The sequence below is a fragment of the Triturus cristatus genome, chromosome 5_1 (assembly GCF_964204655.1).
Source record: "Triturus cristatus chromosome 5_1, aTriCri1.1, whole genome shotgun sequence".
NCBI lineage: Eukaryota > Metazoa > Chordata > Amphibia > Caudata > Salamandridae > Triturus > Triturus cristatus.
Window position 1 is genome coordinate 807,261,138 of NC_140587.1, and position 21,586 is coordinate 807,282,723.

The window sequence follows — 21,586 nt, forward strand, 5'->3', positions numbered from 1 at the left end:
CCATCCCCTGGAACCTAAACATATATTAAAGGAAAGGGGGGGCACATGGTCCCCCTTCCCCAAGCCACTTCCGGCCCCGGGGACCTCATCCCCAGGGTCTTTCCTTTTATTTACGGGGAAGGGACGGACAGCCCCCCTCCCCAATCCAGTAAAGACCCTAGGGATCTCATCTTCCATGTCCTTCACTTTGTATTAAGGCGGGTGCCCAGCACCCACGCGCCCTCTTCCATTTCTATTGAGGTCAGCCCCAGGGAATGGGGTCTCTGGTGCCTCCCAGAGGTTCAGTGACGGGGGTCATGCACCTCTCACCCTCAATAATGTATTGCCGCCCCAGACCCCGGCCCACTATTGGATGGTTTTATTTTAGTAGTGCAGGAACCCGTGCTTTTAAAAAAAGAAATTCCCATGGATGTTTTTGGCCCCAGACGGCTTCCCTCTGGGATACCCACCAGGCTAAGGGGGGTCAGGATAGTCCTAGCCTGCCCCCTTATATCTTTTTTCTGGCTGCTGCTACATCCTTGTTAATGTGGTGGCAGCCAATTAGATCTCAGCTTGAGATCTGTCGGCCCAGAGGATCCTCCTTGGCTTGAAAAATACAACATTTTTGAGCGTTAATTGTTCAAAAGCTACAGAACAGATTTACACCAATTCACAAAAAGAATGCTTTCTGGACCAAGATCTAGCCTTCTTCCAAATCTGGTGTTGTTCCGTTCAGTAGTTTTTGAGGTATCACTGTTCAATTTTCCTGAAAATGAATGGGGAAAAGGCGTCTTGGTCCCTGCTTGACAGATTTGCCCCAAAACGTTCCAGGACGGAGCTAAGGTGGATGAGACTTTTTTCTGGAAGGTTTTGTGAAGATTTGTTAAATGGTACCAAAGTTAGTAGGAAAATAAAAAAACCTTTTCCTATGGGAACTCAGATCTTACTATCACTGACCACCCTGTTCTACTATTTTCACTGGTTCTGCAACTGACTGTCTTGTCCAGGCGCTTCTAAGGTCAATTTTTTTTGATCAAAGAGACAATCTGAACAATAATAAAAAAATGCCTGGTATACAAATATAATGAAAGGTACTTGGCCATGCTTCTAATTGATTTGAACAAACATTTAATTTAATTTAGAATTCATTTTGCAGGAGTTCTCTCTAGTCAAAGACACAGGGATAAATAGTCCAGTCTTCCGAAAGGAACATTTATAAAAAAGTTATAGATGATCCAGTTCCCAAGTGGTGTATTCAGGCTCCTTTATTGATGCAACACAAGGTAAAAAAAATAAGACTGTCAAAAATTAGGAAATGTCAGCTTTTCTGTTTTAATGTTTTAAAAATAAATCACACCAGTTTTCAGGGCTGGGGGGGTTGGGGTCGTTTTCAGGGCTGTGGGGGCAGTTACGAGTTAATTTCAGGGCTGGGGTCGGGGTCGTTTTCAGGGCTGGGTCGTTTCTAGGGCTTAGGGGAGGGCATAGTAGTTTTCAGGGGTCGGGGTAGTTTTTTAAATTAGGGGTTAGGGTTTTAGGACTAAGTGCAGTGGAAAGGATTGGGGTAGTTTTTGGGACAGTGTGGGGGTGGGAGAGGGTCGAGGTAGTGTATTTTAGGGGTTAGGGTTTTAGGCCTCAGGGCAGGGGGAGGGGAATGGGTAGTTGGGGTAGTTTTTAGGGCTTAGTGGAGGGCGGGGTAGTTTTTAGGGTTCGGGGGGGGGTCAGGTCATTTTTTTTATTCGGGGTTAGAATTTTAGGCTTAAGGGCAGTGGAAGGGGTTGGGGTTTTTTTTGGGACAGCGTGGGAGAGGGTCGAGGTAGTGTATGTTCAGGGTTAGGGACAGCACTTGGGATGGCAGGGCAGGGGGAGGGGAATGAGTAGTTTTCAGGGAAGGTTTTTGGGCCTCAGGGCAGTGGGACAGGTAGGGGGTTTGTAGCTTAGGGTGGGGGAGGAAGGGTTGGAGTAGTGGTGACCTTAGACAACCATGCTCCTTTACTATTCATGCTTTTACCACGAAATTGCTTGGCAAAGGCATGCGTGGTATAGGAATGCGTGGTAAAGGAATACGTGGTTAAGACGCATTCGTTTTTCGGGCTCTATCATACAACCATTCTCCGCAGCAACCCCTACCCTATGGAACTCTTCTGGAACACCGGAGAAGCATTGGAGAATTGTCTGTTTCAGGAAAAGAAAACAAATGTATTTGCATTATATTTCCACCATCAACTCGAAAACATCTTTCTTCACTCGTTTTCTTCTGCCACTTCTCTTTCCAACTTTTGTTTCCCCATCTCTTCCCATTTTTTGCAGTTCCCATCCTTTCCCTTAAACTCTTTTCTTCCACTGACCTTCACCTATCCTTTGCCTCCAAAAGACTCCTTTCCTACCCTTCTACCCACACTCATTCCTCAAACCATTCTCCCTCTGCATCCCATTTCTATCTCATTTCTTGTTACTGACATCTCACAGAAGGCCACCTGCTACCTAGCTGGAGCATCTCCCTTGTTACTAGTTCAGAGTACTAATCTGTTGAGTTTTTTAGTACATCGCACTGACACCGTTTTGTTAGAGATGTGCTTTAAAAAAAACATAAAATAAAACACACCTCTTGTTTAATTTAAAAGATGTTCTTTCCACTACACCATTCAACACCTTAGGGCACAAAGCCCTCATTCTACTGTTGATTTTTATCTTGGCCATGCCAAGTTGTCTTCAAGACCCGGTGAGCTGCGCCTTTGTAGCACTAGAGCTGTACTCACCCCCGCTCTTCCTCCACTTGAATGCCCACTGACTGGTACCGGTAGTTGGGGTGTTGCTTCTCTTCTGCTTTTGGTGAGTCTTCAGAATCGTCCACCTAAGAAGAGAAGTAGACTGAATTAGGAAACAACATCACGCAGTCGGCGCCCCTAACCTTCATGCCAGTTGTACCAACGCAAACCACAATTTTAGCTTTAAAACCTTGTTTTTATGATGACCCAAGTTGGGAGAACTTGTTCATGGATTGGTGATTTCAGGATCTATGCTTCTTCACTACTGAATTCCTCATCCAGTTTGGAGGCCAATGAGGGAATAACGAGGTTACTTAAGCGACTGGTACCTCGAAAAAGCTGCTATGACGCTATGTGATTATACCTCTACACTGCACCTCAGCCTGACATGCAACACACTGTTAGCGCAGAGGGCTGCAATTCACTCCTGGCAGTGCCTGCAAGGGAGAATTCTATCTGCGCCCAATACTCAGTGAGGAAGGATTATACCAAATCTATGACATTAGGTGCTGATTTTTTTTTTTGCTTTTATTTGTTTTTTATTATTATTTTGTATGCACTATACTCATTTCTATTGTAGATTTAGGTGATTGGGGATACTTTTTTCTTAGAACTACTGAAAATATTTATATTATGTGCCATTGGTGAAGGTTTACTTGGAATGGCCTTCAACTTGAAGGCCATTCCAAGTAAACCTTCACCAAAGGTACAATGTACAGAAGGCTTCAAGTGTGGTAATTCTTATGCTCCCAACTGACCCAGGCTTTCGCTGTTGGCGATGTGGTTGGGTGGTTGGTTGGTTGCTCTTTCAAGGGAGGAATCGCAACACTGGGAAGTCAACAGGCTAAGTGCAGGAATGCTGCAGGTAGCAAAATAATCCAAATACGTATATAAATAAGGTGTACAGCCACCTCAAACCTCTACACCCAATTGAAGTGTGTTCTACAAAGCAGACTTCTTCCTTTCCTTGCGTTGCCAGGGAAGAGAGAGCTGAAAATTAGCAATACTGAAACAGAGTCGTTTACCCTTTTTTATTGATTTATATTTGTAGTCATTTTGAAAAATATATTTCTAATTTAATGTAGATGTGATGTGCCTCCCGCACCAATGTAACCAACATGCCACCACAGCTGTTGGTGCCAGGAAGCACTGAAATTGTTGTGCGCTTGCTTTACATGTAAACAAATGTAAACAAACTTGTAGGGAAGCTGAATATTATTAATGGGATTTGCCCCCATTCATGTTATTCCAATGTGGTTTATCTGATTTATGATGCAGTTGTTGTTAGAGTATTCAGCTTATGTGCATTGCAAAATGTGAGAAAACACACATTTGCTGTGAGCCTTAAATTTTGCATTTGTAATGAAACACACTTGCCAATCAGTGCATAAAATGAGCTCCCAGTAAAGAAAAGTGAAAATGTGAAAGATGCAACCGTGCAATGGCTTAAATATTATACTTGGACAAGTCACTGGGAGACTGGGTCCACAAGGCTAAACTGCAGTCTTCATATACCATTATAGCCTGCTGCCAAGGGCTTTACCAGCTGCTTACAGCCCCACCAAGCTACAGATGAGAGTCTCTGGTTTGGTGGAGTGCACACAACGTTTGGTATAGCCACCGATGAAAAGGCGTTAGTGCTAGTGGATCATTTGAGTGGGTAAATAAAAAAGTAAAATAAACTTACTTCCTCGCCGCATCTCTCCTCCATCGTCCCTCTGCGTCTCTTCCGGCCAGAACAGGAAGCACCCAGGCTCCCCCTAAGCCAATCAAAACGCCGCAATGCAGCGTTGTGATTGGTCTGAGCGCCATAGTTTGGCGCTCAAACAGGGACTGGACGCCGAGGCATTTTCTCCACCCAGGCTGTAATGCAGCCTGGGTGGAGGACATGCAAAGTGTGCATGACTGTTTGGCCGGCCCAAGATGGCCGACAAACATTCATGCACACTTAACAGGATGCCCCCTACTCCTCCCCCTCCTCTGACAGCAGAGCAGCCCCGCCCACCCTGCAAAACTGCCACAGCAGGAAAAAATATAATGATAATAACAACAAGTTATTATCATATTATTTTTCCTTTAATTTAGACTGCTGCAAAGTAGTGGGGCGACGCTCCTCCACCTTGGTGGAGGAGCCACTGCTGGAAGGGATGAAAACTCAAAAGTTGCAGTTCCACAGAACAGCGTCCCACTCGACTCACAAAACATGTTCTAATAGAGGTAGTGACCTTGGGAGCCATCGCTATCCTAAAGACAATTACTCTCACCCTATTTAGGGGTCCCTTATCGCGTATATCAGGCAATGTATGCAGCTAATTTGCCTTAAGCTATATTAGAGAAATATAGCAAAAAACATTAATTCCTTCTGCATTTTGATACAGATGTGAAACAGATTGAAAGTTACAAACATCCCAGCCGACAACAACTGCAGCTTCCATAAGTGGCAGAGTGGAATGTCCAGTAAACGGCACAGAGAACTGTTCTTCTATGTGATACCCTCTTGCTCAGGGATCATGAAGGTATGTACAAATAAAACAAGGCCTGATCCCCAGACATTGCACTACACCTAAAAGTTGACCTCAAGAATGTCCATGTGGTCACAAAAGAGAGCAACTATGAACATAAAGAGTCATGCACACCCTGGTATGAAAAAAGCCATCCACAGTCAGATAAACTGCACAATTCACGGAAAGAGTTTATGTGGAGACTGGTTTACAGTTAAAAAAAAAAAGTTTTATTAGTAAGGTTGAAACACAAAAAAGTGGTGTCAAATAGTTTCCTTTATTTAAAAAAATATATATGTTTATAAAAAAAAATTATACACAAACTAAACATATTTTATACATGTTAAAAACATTAAACAATTAAAACGAATTATTAATAATGTAATAAAAATTGGAGTACGATAGAGTAAAGTTCAGTACAAGGGATCATGGGGACCAATGACTAACAAATGATTAGCATATCCGCTGAAAGCCTCAAAACCAACTGCCTGCTCTGTAAAAAGGGTTCCACATAAAAGTGTTTGTAATATTGTACTGCCAGGTATAGTAAGTAGGTGATCATCAGGTAAATGATAACCGCTATTTTTGAACAACTGTCTAATTGGTAAAATGTCTGGGAAGGCACTAGATATTTTCATCTGAATCTTAGAGGCACGTTAAGGGGTTGACTCTGAGAAGGACCACATGTCTGAATCGCACCATTAGATTGTAGCACAATTAGGGACCAACATGTGTGTCACATGGTTTACCGAAAAATAGTGATATCAAAGGGAAGAAATCATAAGTAGTAAGATAAAGCCACTCTCAGGCATAGATGTTTCTTGCTCACTCTCCTCATACGAGCCCCATGTTGATGCATAGGTGTGCACCTATACCTTTATAACAAGTCAATGCCATGGATGAAAGTACCCTGTGGGATCCAGGAGGGACTGAGCAATGTTCCATGGAAAGAAAAGACCGAACAGGAAGGCCAGCATGCAACAGCAGCAGAATGGAAGGTGCCCCATCTATCACTGCGAGCCCTATATACGGCGTCCAGACCACTCCCGCCTAGGACAAACCACACCCAACACCCTTACAGGCATTCACCCAAAGGGAGACCAGGAAACTGAAGCAAATCAGAGCTCTAAAGCCCTTGAAGTGCTCTGTGAATGACACATCTGGAGTAGCTCCTAGACAGTCAGGAAAGCGTTTTGGGCTGTGCAAGGAGCAGGAATCTGCTCTATAAACACGAATACAATCTCCAAGTGATTCTTTAAGGGGAGTCAGAGCACGAGCTATGACCAGAGGCGCAACTAGAGCCAAATTTCAGGGGGGGCTAAGAAGAAATTTCGGGGGGGGGGCTGAATCTTTTAAGCCATAGGCAGAGTGGAGCTGCAGGGCCTTTTAGAAGGGGTGAAACAACAGCGAGGCCTCATTGACATGGAAATGGTCTTTTAAAGACCTGTGAAGTGCTCGGGTGCGGCTGTGTGCGCGCCGGGAAGCTGTCTCATCCCGGGCTGCCACACGCGACGGGGGGTGGGGGTGGGGGGGGGGCGGTGGATGGGGGGCTGAAGAAGCCCTGTGAGTCCAATGGGTGTTGCACGCCTGGCTATGACTGTATCTCCCTTTGCATTGTGTCATACTCAGCTACTGCACATTAAACTGCCTAAAATTATGTGGTTTTGTGGAAAAATGAAGTGTCAAATGAGAAGGGTCATCTTTGCTTGCACATCACCATTGGTTATCTCCCCTTTGTACATTCCATGGCCCGTGGTGCTAATATGCTTCTAAAACTCAATAATTCTAATGTCGTTTGTAAAGTTCCCCACTGCCCTTCGGTGTCAGATCTGTACTATATCATATAACTACACCCAGAGAAGTAATAAAACAGATTTGGCTGTTCTGGGCTGCCATCTACATGCGAGCTTGGCTATATGAAAACTACCATATGGCCAACATCAGTCATGAAGTAAAGATACATGTATAATTCATGATCTAAAAATAACAATTTCAGAGTATAAATACAAATAAACTGTATTACACTAGCTGTGCATATTCTATTTCGTGCTGCAGTCTGGCAAAAGTGATCATATGGAAAACAACCATTGGCAATGCCAAAAGGTCTGCTACTGGAAAGCTGATGCAATAGATTATTTTTTTTTAAATTACAATGCCACAAAAACTAAAACAAAAGCAACGAAAGCATGACACCTTCTTAATGTGGAAGCCAGATACTTGCAATAAAAATATAAATGTAAAAAAGAAAATGTGTATAATTTTAATAGAGAACTACTGGTGCTTCCTAGAAGTCAAGTGTACTTATAACAGGTATGGAAACTGTTTTTAGTTTTTATGAACATGTGAAGAACTGTAACCTGAAGACTTAGTTTAAACACACAATGATGACAGAAGAAAATAAACAAGCATTGGCAAAGCCAATAGGTCTGCCTTTTGGCTTTGTTGATGCTGTTCAGCATCGGCAGAAAGAAAGAAATGGGAATCCTTAAATGCTGAAAAGCATCACCCAAAAAAAAAAAAGATGAGGATGCATACCTGTGCATTCTTATGTAAAGGTCCTAATACGGTGGTGGCTTCAGCATTACCATGCTTACATGCACACGTATCATGAATTTTATTTTTTTAATCATACTTATCCAAAATGGAAGTCTCCCATCTATGGAGCAACAAATTGAAAGATATAAAAAAGTGTGCCAAAGAGAATTTTTTAAAGACAGGAGTGGCCCAGCTGGGCCCTCCAAAAAAGATTTTTAAAACAAAGAATGAGGTAGGCAGGAGAGCAATGGTGAAATGGGTGGAGGGTGTAGTAAGTGACGAAGAGTGGCATGGATTGGGGGAGTAATGAAGGATCTGGTTGGGAGAGGAGTAAAAATAAAAACAGGTGAAAAAGAACTTTATGGGGAAGGGCAGGGGAAACAGCAGATGATCTGGGGAGGAGACGGGGCAACAGAGAGAGAGTAGGAGGGAGACTCTAGTGCTGTGGTTCCCAAACTGTGTGCCATGGTTCCCTGGGGAGCCATCAAACCTAGCCAGGGGAGCCGCGCACCAAGCACTGTAATGCATTTAATGTTGAAGGGTCTGTTGACTTCAGTTAAACTAATTATAATTAAACACATGATGGTGTTGCCCTTATAAGTGACATGCCTAAAGCTGTAAACGTAGTGATTTTAATTGATGGCATGTCGGAGGGATGACCTCGATATTTCACCAGATCCCCACGTTCCAACACTCCCAAATTAAGCAGAAGATGCCCGATTTCTTTTGTTAGACTCGTTAATAGTTTAGTTTTTTTCCAAATGCATTTTACACCAATGCAAGTTATCAGGGAAGTACAGTTGTCCTGACTATTAAACACAGTAAGTATTATTTAGTATTGACATTTGTACTTGAATCATAGGTACTTCCAATACACATTTATTTTCAAAACACACACATTTGCAGACAGGTCTGCTCTCTCCTTGAGCATAGGGAAGTAAAACACCATATACAGCTTTGCCAACATTTGGAAGCAAGAGAGAGGGATGTTTAAAAAAAAATCAGAGGAATTTATTTGGCTTGCATTGATTTGGAGTCAATTTTAGGGAGGACACAGCAAAAATAAAGCTGTATGTGGTTTAAATAATCGTGAGTCACCCTGCTGAGACAGGTGTGTTGGCACGTATGACATAGGTAGAAATGGAAGTGCATGCAAATATTCTTCATGCGCAGAAACACTTTGGCAATGGGGCCAACATCCATAGGGGTGCTATCTACACTGTAAGTGGGATAACAAAGTTTGAGAGGGTACTCTTAAAAAGGAATGGGCAAAGAAGTGTAACTAGGAATATTTTATTAGATACACCGCCTTAGTAATACGAAATACCCAGGGTATATGATTATAATACCTTCATTAGCTTCATCCCAATTATTTTCAGTGAAGATGGAGTAAAGCTGTGGAGTTGAATTTAGAAATACCCAGAAGTACTCTTGCTGCTGCATTCTGAGCAATCTGTAACTTTTGATTGCTATGCTTGGGAGCACTGGAAAAAAGGGCATTGCAATAGTCCAATCTTGAAGATATCAGCACTGATACCACCGTTTTCCTCAGGTTCATAGGTATTGCCGGAAGAAGTTTCCTCAAAATTTTCTAAATAAAAAAGCAGGCCGAGTTGACCGAGTAGATTTGCACTTCAAAGGACAGCTTGGTGTCAAAGACAAATACTACATTTTTGGCCTTGAGCACTGGTTTAGGTAAAGAACCAAGTTGGACCGGCCACCAGCTATCAGTCCAGAATGAGAGGTTGTTCCCCAGCACCAAAACCTCAGTTTTGGATTAATTCAGCTTCAGACAATTGTCTGTCATCCAATTAGTTATATGGCTCATACAGTCATGAAAGCTAATGGCTGTCTGTGGGGAGCCACGGGCAATGGCCAATGGGTCAAGGGAGCCGTGGGTCAAAAAAGTTTGGGAACCACTGCTCTAGTGGGTAAGCAACAGACAAGGGAGGAAGCAAGTAAGGGCAGGCACTCACGTGGTGAGGTGAAAGAAAAAGAAAAAAGCTCATTGAAAGTAAGAAGGGAAAGGACACAAGTCATTTAATTATAAGGAAGATAAAGAAGATAGACTCAGGGATTGCACAAACACAAAAAAATGGTGCAGGCAACAGGTCTGAAATTTCAGGGCCCCGCTTGTAGTGGGCTTGATAGGACATTCAAGCAACTTTAAACAAGATTCTTTTAGTAATAGTGAACAAGTGCAGAGTTTTCAGTATTGGATAGCAGGCTCATAGCATTTTTCACCAGACAGTAGTCTAGCAGCCTAATTTTGAGCTCTCTGCAGTCGAGCTATAGCCTTAATCGTGAGCCCTAAATACACAGCATTAGTCCAATCATGATAAAATAGTAGCTTCGACTACCTTTCTCTGAGCTTGTTTAGGTTGCAAGGAAAATACTTTAAACTGCATCCTTAAATAGAAATAATAGGACTCTAAGTCCTTGTTTATTTGCTTATCCATGTCGAGGTTTTTGTTGATCGTCACACCAAGGTTTTGAACTTCTGCAACTGGTATAGGAGAATTCCTTATCTCAGAAGGCTACAAATTCGGAGAACAGGTAATTGTCAGTTGGCCAAAACACAACACCTCTGTCTTATCCCTATTTTACCTTTAGGGCATTAGCGCACATATATTTCATCACTGAGGTCGCGCAAGCATATGCAAGTTTGTAGCTGCTCTAGATTAGTTAACCACAGAAACAACAATTTGGGTGTCGTCAGCATAAGATATGAGCGATAGCTCAAACTTTTTTATTAGTGTGGTGAGAGGGGAAACAGAAATATTGAACAAAGTGGGGCCTAATATAGAGCCTTGGGCCACGCCACAAAATAAAGATTTTTCATTAAAGGAGAAAATCTACAGTCTGAGCATTCGCGTAAGCGCAGATAAAAAAGAGAAGACCAGTGTAACGTTTTACCTTCCACTCTCAACATCTGTAGTCTCCAAATCAAAATATGATGAGAGATTATCTCAAACACAGAGCTAAGATCCAACAGGATCAGCGCTGTACCACTTCCTCCATCCAGTAACATCTGAATGTTATCCAGAACTGGTACTAGGGTGGCCTCGGTGCAGTGAAGTGGTCTGAAACCCACTTGTGTTTTTTCAAGCACCCACTTGACCTCCAAATGCCTTTTCAATTGTCTGTCAATATATTTTTTCTAAAATTTTTAAACAAAAGGCAACGTCGAAATGGGCGTATGATTCGACAATTCAAAAGGACCTGTTTAAGGTTCCTTTAAATTTGAGAAGAATTTCAGCATTTTTCCGCCGTTGGGGCCAAACTCCTGAGCTAACAGACAGATTACGCAGATCTGGGATCAAAAGTGCCGATATGTCCTCCACCAGCACAAGGTGGGGTAGGGTTCCAGCAGGGAACTTGATTTTATTGTTACTGTCAAAGTTTTCACTACATTGATCGGTAGTGGTTCGAAACATGAGAATGTTGAATAAAAGTGGCCTGAGAATCCATAGGTATGTCCAACCTAGTACTCTCGCTAATGGATTTTTTGCGGATATGTCCTGTTAAGATTTCAAATTACTATGATGGGCTTTGGCCATGCAGAGCCTCCACACAGGAGCTGGGAACCCGGCCTGTGTAGGGTGTACAACTTACCCCCGTACCACCGTGTGATAGAGGCTCTTCAGCGGGAGACCGTTTGAAGAGAGCTGATATTGTGTGACACGGTGGCACTGTGTATGCTGGCAGGTATGGAGCAGACAAAACGCCATCACTCACAGTGCATGAGAGCCAATGGCTGAAGTGGGCGGACCCATTGCCCCATGCTGTAAGCTCTGTTAGGCTGAAGCAAAATGTGAATGACCGTTAAACAGACCAGTGATTGAAGACAGATGATGCAGAACCCATTTATATATGTACGTATTTTTTTATTTATGACTTTTGTTCTTATTACATGACACGAGGAACACAGCAAAAGCTGTGCCTAGGCCAGGCCTCAAAAAGACATTTGCCTACTAAATGTATGCGTTTGGTAAAATTACAAGAGATGGCAGGACGGGCACCCTCAAAAACTTCAGAACAGTAAATCTGACATGTATTTAGCATTTTGTTTCCATGTTCTGTGCGTGTTTGTTCAGTTATCTGCGTATTAAATCATGTGTACTTAATATTAGTGAATGGTGTACTGGGGCACGGTGCATTCCTATCCTCGGAGTGGGCATGCTAAAGGCATTACGTCATTGCATTCCTGCCCATTCTGGGCTCAGTGCCCGGTGACTACATTTTTTGAGTATTTGTTCAGTAGAGCATGGCTAACAGAAGCACTGTAGAGTGGTTACAGCTAAGGGCAAATTGGGGCCCTCGAGTGGTTGGCCAGGTTAAGAAGGAGGCAGTTGGTTCGCCTGGAATTTTAACAGTGACTTGCAGTAAAACAAGCATTGGCAAAGCCAGGAGGTCTCACCTATACAGAGCTATTGGATTTGGCAATGTGTTTCAGCCATGTTATACAGCAGCGTGGCTGTGTAGCATTGCTAAAAGGTAACGTTTTAAGAGTCATGTGGCTCTAAAATGTAATGTAATTTTTAGCAAAGGGTGCATTCTGAAGGTTTGTTGCGAATTAACAGAAAGATATTACGGGAGATTGTCGAAAGAAATAAATGCTCTGTATGTTAGAGGTGATAACAGTTTAAAATAACGTAATTGTTACCATCGGTTTGCCTTTGCTTTCAGCATAGCTAAAAGCAGTGATCTTAGGGGAGAGGCTGTAGTGTAACAGCCTGAACTGTTAACTTCGGAGCTGGGGAACCAGATTTGAGTTTCGCCATTGGCTTAACATCCTGTGATTCTGTACAAATCACTTACTCACCCCGTGCCGACCCAAAAAAAAAAGCATTTGCAATGCAAAAGGGCTCACATTTACGAGAGCTTGAGCTATTGGCGTTGTAAATGACAATGCCAATAGCTTCAACTCTCACAAATGCAAGACCTATTGCATTGCAAATGCAATTTTTGTTAAAGTTCCTATGCCTCGCTTTCACGTTTTTGTCGGCAACGCCCCTTTCCTTAGACGAGCCGCGTCTAAAGAAAGGGGAGCAGACGCCATTGAAGTTACAAAAAAGCATCTGTTTGTCAAGTTGACAAACAAATGATTTTCTTTTTTGTAAAAGTGCCCCAATGCCGCGGTTTTACTATAATAGCAGCAGCGCACCTTTCTTTAGACGCGGCTCGTCTAAAGAAAGGGGCGTGGGCGACATTAAAGTGAAAGCGCCGTTTGAGGCGCTTCTACAAAAAATATATCTGCAACGCAATAGGTCTCGCATTTGCATTTATAATGGCAATAGCTCAAACTCTCATAAATGTGAGACCTATTTCATTGCAAAGCAGCGGCCGCAATTGTCCCAGGCTGCTTTGAAAGTGAAAGCACACATGGATGCACGTCCTGCCTACAGGACCAGAGACTCATTAAAGAAAATAGTGCTTACAGACTAAAATAAACGTATTGTGTAACAACAAAAGTAAAAGGGTCAGTCCTCATGGGAGGTTACAAATGAAGACAAGGCGGTACTAAGGAGGGACTAACAAGCCTAATAATGAATCAAAAGCCAAGGAAGGACGACACAAGCCAATGACAAATCTGGGCGGAGAGTGAGCGGTGCTTCAAGTACATACTCCAATACAGGATGGCTCGCAGAGCAGCGCATGCGCTGCCCAGGGTCGACCTAAAAATGTGTCCTTGTGTAATGTAACTAGAGCACATGTAAAGCGAGTTTGTGCTATATAAAACTGCAAAGCAAAAGAAAAAACAAAACCTGGACCAAAAGCAGCAACGATGAGGAAGGTGGTAGGGGACAAGTCAAGCAATGAAGGGGAAACAAACAAAAAAAGTACCTCAATCGAAGCAGGATCAGTATAAGGAAACTTAATTAATCTGTACTTGGTCAATGCTGTAGCAAAGCGAGAAATGCACAAAAAAGAAAGTGACATACACATGCATTTACTAATGAGAAACAAGGAATTGGGAGTGACAAACAAGCCAGCTTATGATAAGTAATTGGCAGGCTACAAGCCCCTTTTTTGTATACAATATCTGTCGCAAGCGAGAGCCCATGAACTAGCAAAAACAACAGTGTTGTTGGCAGTGGTCGAAGTGGGCGGGATCGGAAGGGCACGGCGTGCCCCTACTTCTTTAACCCCTTCCATGCTGCGCAAATTCCGCCGCTGTGCTGACGGAATCTTGCGCGGGCGTGGTCATGACGGAACGGTTCCGTCATGAGCACAGCTCAACCGTGGCTCATGACGGAACCGTTCCGTCATGAGCACCGAAGGGGTTAATTCCAAGGATTCCGTTCCCCTACTTGTTTATTTTGAAGATGCGTCCCAGGACGCAAGAAATCACCATCGCCTATAAATAAAGCTCGGCGTTCCTGGCGTTCGTGACGGGCGGGTGGCAGAGAAGTAAGAGGAATCTGTCTTTTCCTTCTTGCTCAGAGAAGAGAAAGACAGTGTCCACTTCTGCTCTGCCGTTTCAGCTCCCCCCCACACTCTTTCCTTCTTCCCTCTCTGTCTGTCTAGCAGTTCTTCTCTTACTGAAAACTGTGACTTCAAGACGGAGTTCTCACTTGCTTTCCTCTCCTTTCTTTTATTTGTTCCCCTGTGAAATGGATCCAAAAAAGAAAACCTCTTTTGCAGGAAATGTATTTTTCTGACATTTTAATTCCAAAGTGCAGCGTCGGTAATAAAAGATTAAAAATATGAAAAATAACTAAATAAAGTAAGACCAAGTGGTAGCAAACTGGCCAGATTGATTTTATTCACACCCAAACATTTTTACAGAGTTTGCCAGTGAAGCCTATTTTTGTTTTCTTGTCTTTGCTTACCCTGGGCTTGGAAGTAGTGCACCAATCCTGGAGGTACTGCAATGCATGGATTGGAAAACAAAATGTGTACTGCGGCTCTGGGTTCAGGGATGTGGTCTTTTTACCATACGATTTGTAAGGATATAAGCAATGGACATTGAAATGCATCCATTCAGGGTCCTGTAGTCACGTCTTTAACTTTTCAGGCAAAAGCACTCACTGATTTCTGAATAGTGAGTGTAAAAGAGTTAAGGTAACCGTGTTGTTCCTGCTTACATTTCACATGGTTTGCTAAATTTTGCATTCCCTAGGAGTGTTTGCTTTCTCCAGGATGTTGTTACTTTTTTTTTTGTAGGCCGCAAATTGCTCTTGTCTAGTGCGTAATTTAAATTGAACCGCATCCAGGTGTTTATAGCAGGCAACAATTTGGTTGTACTTGAAGGCAGTGTGAGTTTTTCTCAGTGGGGCAGTATGGTGTTCAGTGGGGGAGAGGATGTGGCACTATGCCCAGAGCTGCCGAATTTGGAACTGGGGAACCAGGTTCAGCCTTAATGACCAGTCCACCAACCACTCTCCTGAGGGAACACAATCCCATGCTAGACCTAAGAAGGCTTCGTAAGACCTTAAAAGCCCTGGTGTCCTAGCACCAGCAGGTGGACCCTAGCAGTAGCAAGTGTGGGTTAACCTTCAAGGCTTGTTCACCACAATCCATATTGAAGTTCACCTTCAGTCTTGCGGGCAGGTCTATGAAGCAGCACACACTAGAACAACAGTGACTCTGTCACTGAGGTCACAGGACACTTGAGAAGGGCCAGCTGTAGGGCGGTGCCAATGGTGTGACCGCACCGGGTGCTGACTTTGGGTGGAGGCATTATGTTTGCAAGTATATTATGGTTAAAAGCGCTTGCTGTCTACTTCCTGGCCTCCAGCAATTTTCTGCAACAATAAAAATGTCATGATGACTCTGGTGATTAATGTTCTTCCTAGAGAGAGATCGGAATTTTGTCTAGTGGAAGTTTTGACTCATGGAAAGGTAACTCAGAGGGTTAATGTGCCTGCTGCAAAGAACATGTACCATGCATATCACAAAGTGCACAAATAGGTCAGTGTGTTACTGCTTCTGTCAGAGAGATCCTTTTGTTACTTGCAGGTTATAAGTTAAAATACTAACATAGAACAGTGAGCTATTAACTGTCATCTAAGAGCTGCATACAAACTGCAAGGTATAAATTAGTGTGTTATGTTTTCCCCCCAGTCTTTGATTATCCTAATGTTGCAAAAAGTGTTCTTTTGGACAGAAATCAAAGCTGATTATTAAAGTGAACCCCCAACCATGGTATTACGTTTTAAATTCTGAGTTTGTGTTTCTCAAGACCAGTCACTATTAAACTATATGGCCTACTAGTATGCGTGTCATGTGACTCCTACACCTTGTAGTCCTTATTCCTATGTAACATTTTCTATACAGAGATTTACACACATATTGATTGTCTCTGTGTAATGTGTGTGATGTAAAGTGCTGTGACACCCTACACTGGTATGAGTGGCGCTGTAAATTAAATTAAATGCATTCGAGAGAGAGTGTGGTTATGAAGACTTGAGGGGCACTGTTAAAGGGTGGTAGTGAGGGAATCCATGGCAGAGGTGGTCATTGGGGGGCACTAACAAACATTAATGCACAGGGCACCACTAGTGCTAAGGCAGTAAACTTCACAGTCTCTCTGCTTCATTCACAAGCACTTTTAACATGTGCTGCTTGCTGTGGGGCCACTGGATTTAATTATGCAGCAAAGGAGGACACAATTATGCCGCAGTGTTGACTAAATTATGCATTAAAAAAAGGCTACAGCGTAATGCAGTATATTTTCTGATATTTTATTATTTTGACATGTGTACACATACTAACAGTCTCTGGAAAGATTTTGCCTTATTAGTACCAATGTAACATACAAATGCAGCAGTTAGAAAGGTGATCAGTCAACCTTTGCAATAGGCCATCCACTCTGCAGCAAAACAAGTCACATTTTTTATTAACTTTTAATATGTTTGAGCTACAAACAATTTATTAGTTTAAATGGTCAGATCATGCAGCAGATCTTGCATTATGAGGCAAATGTGGCAGAGCCATAATTATATAGAAAACATTTGCAAACTAGGATATTTTGCCATTCATGTTTGAACTGCTGTTGTGAAAAAAGGGAGAAGTGCTGATGACAGAAACTCCATGGCTCGGAGACAAATGGCTTGTGCTTCCACATTTTATCGTATTTGGGACATTCTGTGCTTAGGAGCATATCCCACTTTGTGAATGTATTTTAATGTTGATAACTCATTATAACCTTAAATAATTATGTGTAATTCATTGGTTGATTAAACTGGGCAGTGAAATGCCAAACAGATACTAAAATTGGGATGTTTGCGCATTCTGGCCACACCTCCGGCTCCGCCCACTGATCCAATCCTTGGATTATTCCAGCCCTCTGATACTCCGCCCACAGTTCCCCTACTTTTTTTCCCCCACTTCGACCACTGGTTGTTGGGCAGAATGCAGAACAATGTCATACATTCACCCCAGTACAGAGATCTGGGCCTAAATCCATCGTTTTTTTTCTTACCATGCCATTCCAGGTTGAACCCAGCCATATGCAAATCAGTCTTGACCCTGTGCCTCATGGGAACGGTCCAGCCCGAACTGCCAAGCCAGGTCCTCCCTGGACTGGAAACAAGCATCCTAGGACCGTTTTGGGGGTTTCACCCCTCTTCAGCCAGGATAGCTTGATTCCAGTAGCATTGAGAGCACAGGACCCACGTCTAGGCATACCCTTCCCACATGTGCTGTCACAGGCGAGACTTTAAAAAAACATAGAAAAAAGTTGTGGTACACAAGGGTCTTAAACAAAAAGTGAATTGTTTAAATGTTATGTAACTAAAAAGCTGTTTAAAAAGCATGAAAAGGTCTTAAGCATACTTTTACATGAAAACATTTTTTTTTTAAATCATACACCGAAAAGGCCTCATTTTTTAAAAGTAGATGAAAGGGATGGGTTTCAGGTAAACAAATATGGTAATGGGTAAGAGGAAAGGTTAACCATTAGGCTAGAACTAGAGTATAGGTTGGGCAAGAATTCAAGTTAGAATAAGGGAGGGGTAGGGGTAGTATTATTTGACTTATTAAGCTACAAAAGTCGAATTAAATACCTGCAATCTGATTGTTTGATGAGAAAAAAAGTCCTCCAATTTTGCACATGTATAGGGACCTTGAACTATAACCACATATGAACTGTGATGAATGTTAGGTGTGTGTTCACGGTTTGAATGAGTCTATTGGAGCATGAGAAAGTATGAATGCTGTGTATGAAAGGTAGTCCATGGGAATCACCTATATTTAGGCCACAGTAATTATTGTATATATTGTATTGTGTAAAAACATGATCTATTCATGTATTTGTTTGTTTTGAATAACAGTAAAACAAAAATAAAATGTACCCCTGAGGAGGCTTTGCGGACCCTCAGGGGCTTCTGGACCACAGGTTGGAACAACTGCTAAACATTGAACCTGTCCACGGTAGTTCTCGAATTCAGTATGACATTGTTCTCCACTGGGCACATTTTCAATGCAAGTGCCTGAGAAGCAGAAATGAAATAGTTAAAACGTGTCAGAAAACATTTGAGGGTCTGGGCCTATAACCTAATGGCTGAGGGGGCAGACAAAGGGTGATAGTGAGGCATGGCAGACAAACACAATGTTGTGCTTCAGGTAAAAAGTTAATAGTATGCCAACATTTTTGGATGGTAATAGATTTAGATATTTTGTAATAATGGCCACGAGATGCAGTGGATTGTGAGGAGCGGGAGCCAAAGTGGGTATTAAGGAAATACAAATGTACACAGAAACTCAAAATTCGGAGGTTGGATGGGAGGAGGGTGTCTTACTGCTTCAATTGTCTTAAATGCATTGTGATTTGATGAGTGACTTTCCCTGGCTAGTGATGGTGGCCAGAGGTAATTTGATGCATTTTGAGTTGGTTAAAGTGGAGTGATGACTTATGCTCAGACTCGATTGTTAGTGCATTTACTAAAGGTAGAATTGCTTTACTATTGGCTTTGCCATAGCTCTGCATCATCTTGATGCTTTAATTTGCAGTCGTCAAACTATTTACAGAAGCTTTAAAGGGAAGAATCACAAGTAACAAACCGCAGAGCTACTCCAAAAGAGGTCAACTGCACCCGACAACTGCTAACAACCACAATATAGCTACGGTCAAGAGGGAAACATCATAAATGAGGCTGTGGCAGGTGGATTTAGCCATATCTTTACCCAAAAGAGCCAAGAAACTGAATTGTTGCTATGCTTACTTTGTGTCTCTCTACTATGTGCACATAGCACTCTTGCGTGCTACCGTGCGGATACCTGTACTAAAAACCCTTGGACAACCTTTTTAGTAGTTCCTGGTCACTATCCCCTGGTCTGAATCATTAGAGCCCATTCAAAGAGGTTTAGTGTGAAATTTTCGACCAATTAGTAATATGAACATGTTTGCAGTCTTATCGGCAGCCATGCACAAAGTGTACGTTGTAGGTGTTTTGCCGCGTTGTAAAACTATTTAGCTCTGTTACGAAACAAAGAGGCAAATGTAGCATCCACCAAAGTTCACCAACAGCAATTAATGTATAAGTATCAGCACTGTAATATCAAACCCTATGACTTTGCAAAACAGTTCGCACAATATGCACGAATATGATTTGCATTGCCATCAACAATTCATACTGTCATTGATAAAGCTGTATATGTAATGCATCTGATGGACCTATTTGAAAAACAATAAAACATATTTGTACAAAAAATATGAATATGTTTGCAGGTTTTGAAGGGCATAGGTAAATTAGATAGTTTAGTATTTAAATCCCCTTTTTGTATGCACCCAGCGATTTGTGGGGAGATTTGCAAAGAAGTGTGCTTGAAAGGGCGACGCCAAATTTGGGTTAATCTGCTGGGACGGCCCCATTTTGTGTTTCAGACACTCAAAAGTACTTTGAAGAAGCGGAAACTTGACACCAATCACTTAAACAAATTGAATGAAATAGGAAGCTAGAACGCCACTTTTACTTTGTTCCTTCAACATCACTCTAGTTCGGCTCTAACTAATTGTTTACAGAAACTTGTTACATTTTAGGACTTGTCTTTCACTTAGTCAGTTTCTCTGCTGCTTTATCTGCATGTGGAGTCCAAGACAGATTCCCAAATCGCTATAGAGCATTAATAACTAAGGGGCATATCAGCAAGGGCCAGCGAAAATTATCGCTCAGCGCTCTTAGCGCATTACTTACTAAGCTTCTTTAAATGTTATTCTCAATTCCTCACCCTGATCTTTCTACATTCACTGCCAAATCCCTCCTGTGGTTGTCATATTAGATCACGTTTCGTTGCTCATTTCTGAAATTCTGACTGGTATCGCTTACTTGTTTGCCAGTTGAAACTAACTACCTGATCATACTTATATTTATGGCGTTAAATGTGTATGACTTTTAATTAAATTCATTAATGATACAAAGAAATACTTTTGAACACATGCTGTGGACTACATAGTGAGGGAAAAGTCTCAATATAGATAGAAGCAATCAGTACATTTAGTTTAGTATGTTCGTATTTGGAAAGTCTTAGACAGGTTAGGGAATTAACCCTTAACTAAAAGAAACTCTGGGCCATATTATCAAGGAACGGCGATAACCTTATTGCCGCTTTAGCGGCAAGAAACTGCCGCTAAAGCGGCGATAATGGGCTTGATAATACGCCCTTGTGAATTCCCATAGAAGACCAGGTTCACACCAGAACCTGAGCTTCTATGGGAATTCACAAGGTCATATTATCAAGCCCATTATTGCCGCTTTAGCTTCAGTTTCCTGCCGCTAAAGCAGCGATAAGGTTATTGCTGTTCCTTGATAATATGGCCCTCTGTCTTTAAGATCCCTGCTTGAATACATCCTGCAAAAGAGATTAATACTCTGTGCTATGGTAAAAGCTCATACTTTCTGGGTTGGATGTCAATTTTTTATTTAGTAATTTATGCACAAACTGGTGTGCCATTTGAATGAACTTTGAGGGTTGAGACAGGGTTTGGGCCTGTGATAGGAAGTAACTAAGGCGATTTCACAATTTGCCATCCAGCCTTTCCCTTCGCCAAGTTCCAGAAAATAAATATACTTTTTTTATTTGTTTTTACATTCCTGCTTAAAACATTTTATTTTTTTCATTTTGCTTGAGCCTATAAATATTCAGTGTTAAAACACCTCAATCCCTTTGATGACACATGTCGCCAAGTAGCTTGAACAGCAACAAATTGGCTTATTAAGGACTGTGTGCATCTATGCACAGTACAGAAAAGCATTTGCAAGTTTAAATTGCACATGCTAATTCATAGAATCATACAAGGTGAAATTTTAAGATCATAAGGTTCACGCACCTGGTGAAAAATCTGCCAGAATATTGACTTTTGTGCCACCATAAGTGTGCCATGGGAGGTCATGCAAAATCCATGAACCACCCAAAAGATTGCAGGTTGATGGGTATTTACAAACATATCTCTTCTCCATTCCCACCCTGGAAACACTTGAAAATTACTCACTCAAGAAAGTTGGAGCAGCTGTGATTTCAGGTCAGGAATGGGACACTCAAAGGTATCCTGAGGCTATAGGGAATTTTTCCAGTTGAAACTTTTTTTTTCCAGCACAAATACTATAGATCCACTGCCCGACCAAGTTAGAAAGGAGTAGTCCTGACCAATTACAAAGGAGGAGTCCTGACCAATTACAAAGGAGGAGTGCTAGAGCATATATTTTCAGGAAAACTCAATGGGAATCTTGTGAATACTAGAAAAGTTGAGAACAACTCAAGGCATATGAGGAAACCTACAAGAGAAGATTTCAAACCTTTTCTTAAAATGGTTTTGTGAATCGCCTTAATACTCAATATAATGTAAGGATCAAGATTAGA

General features: G+C 42.1%; 1 protein-coding gene across 2 annotated transcripts in view; it reads right to left on the bottom strand.

Moving 5' to 3' along the window:
* DLGAP1 (DLG associated protein 1) overlaps positions 1–21,586 on the bottom strand; it is a 1,292,753-nt gene that overhangs the window by 118,321 nt on the left and 1,152,846 nt on the right. For both annotated transcript variants that reach the window (XM_085605839.1, XM_085605838.1), the window contains exon 11: positions 2,736–2,830. In XM_085605839.1, the coding sequence (XP_085461965.1) occupies positions 2,736–2,830 (95 nt within the window). The remainder of the gene's footprint in view (positions 1–2,735; positions 2,831–21,586) is intronic.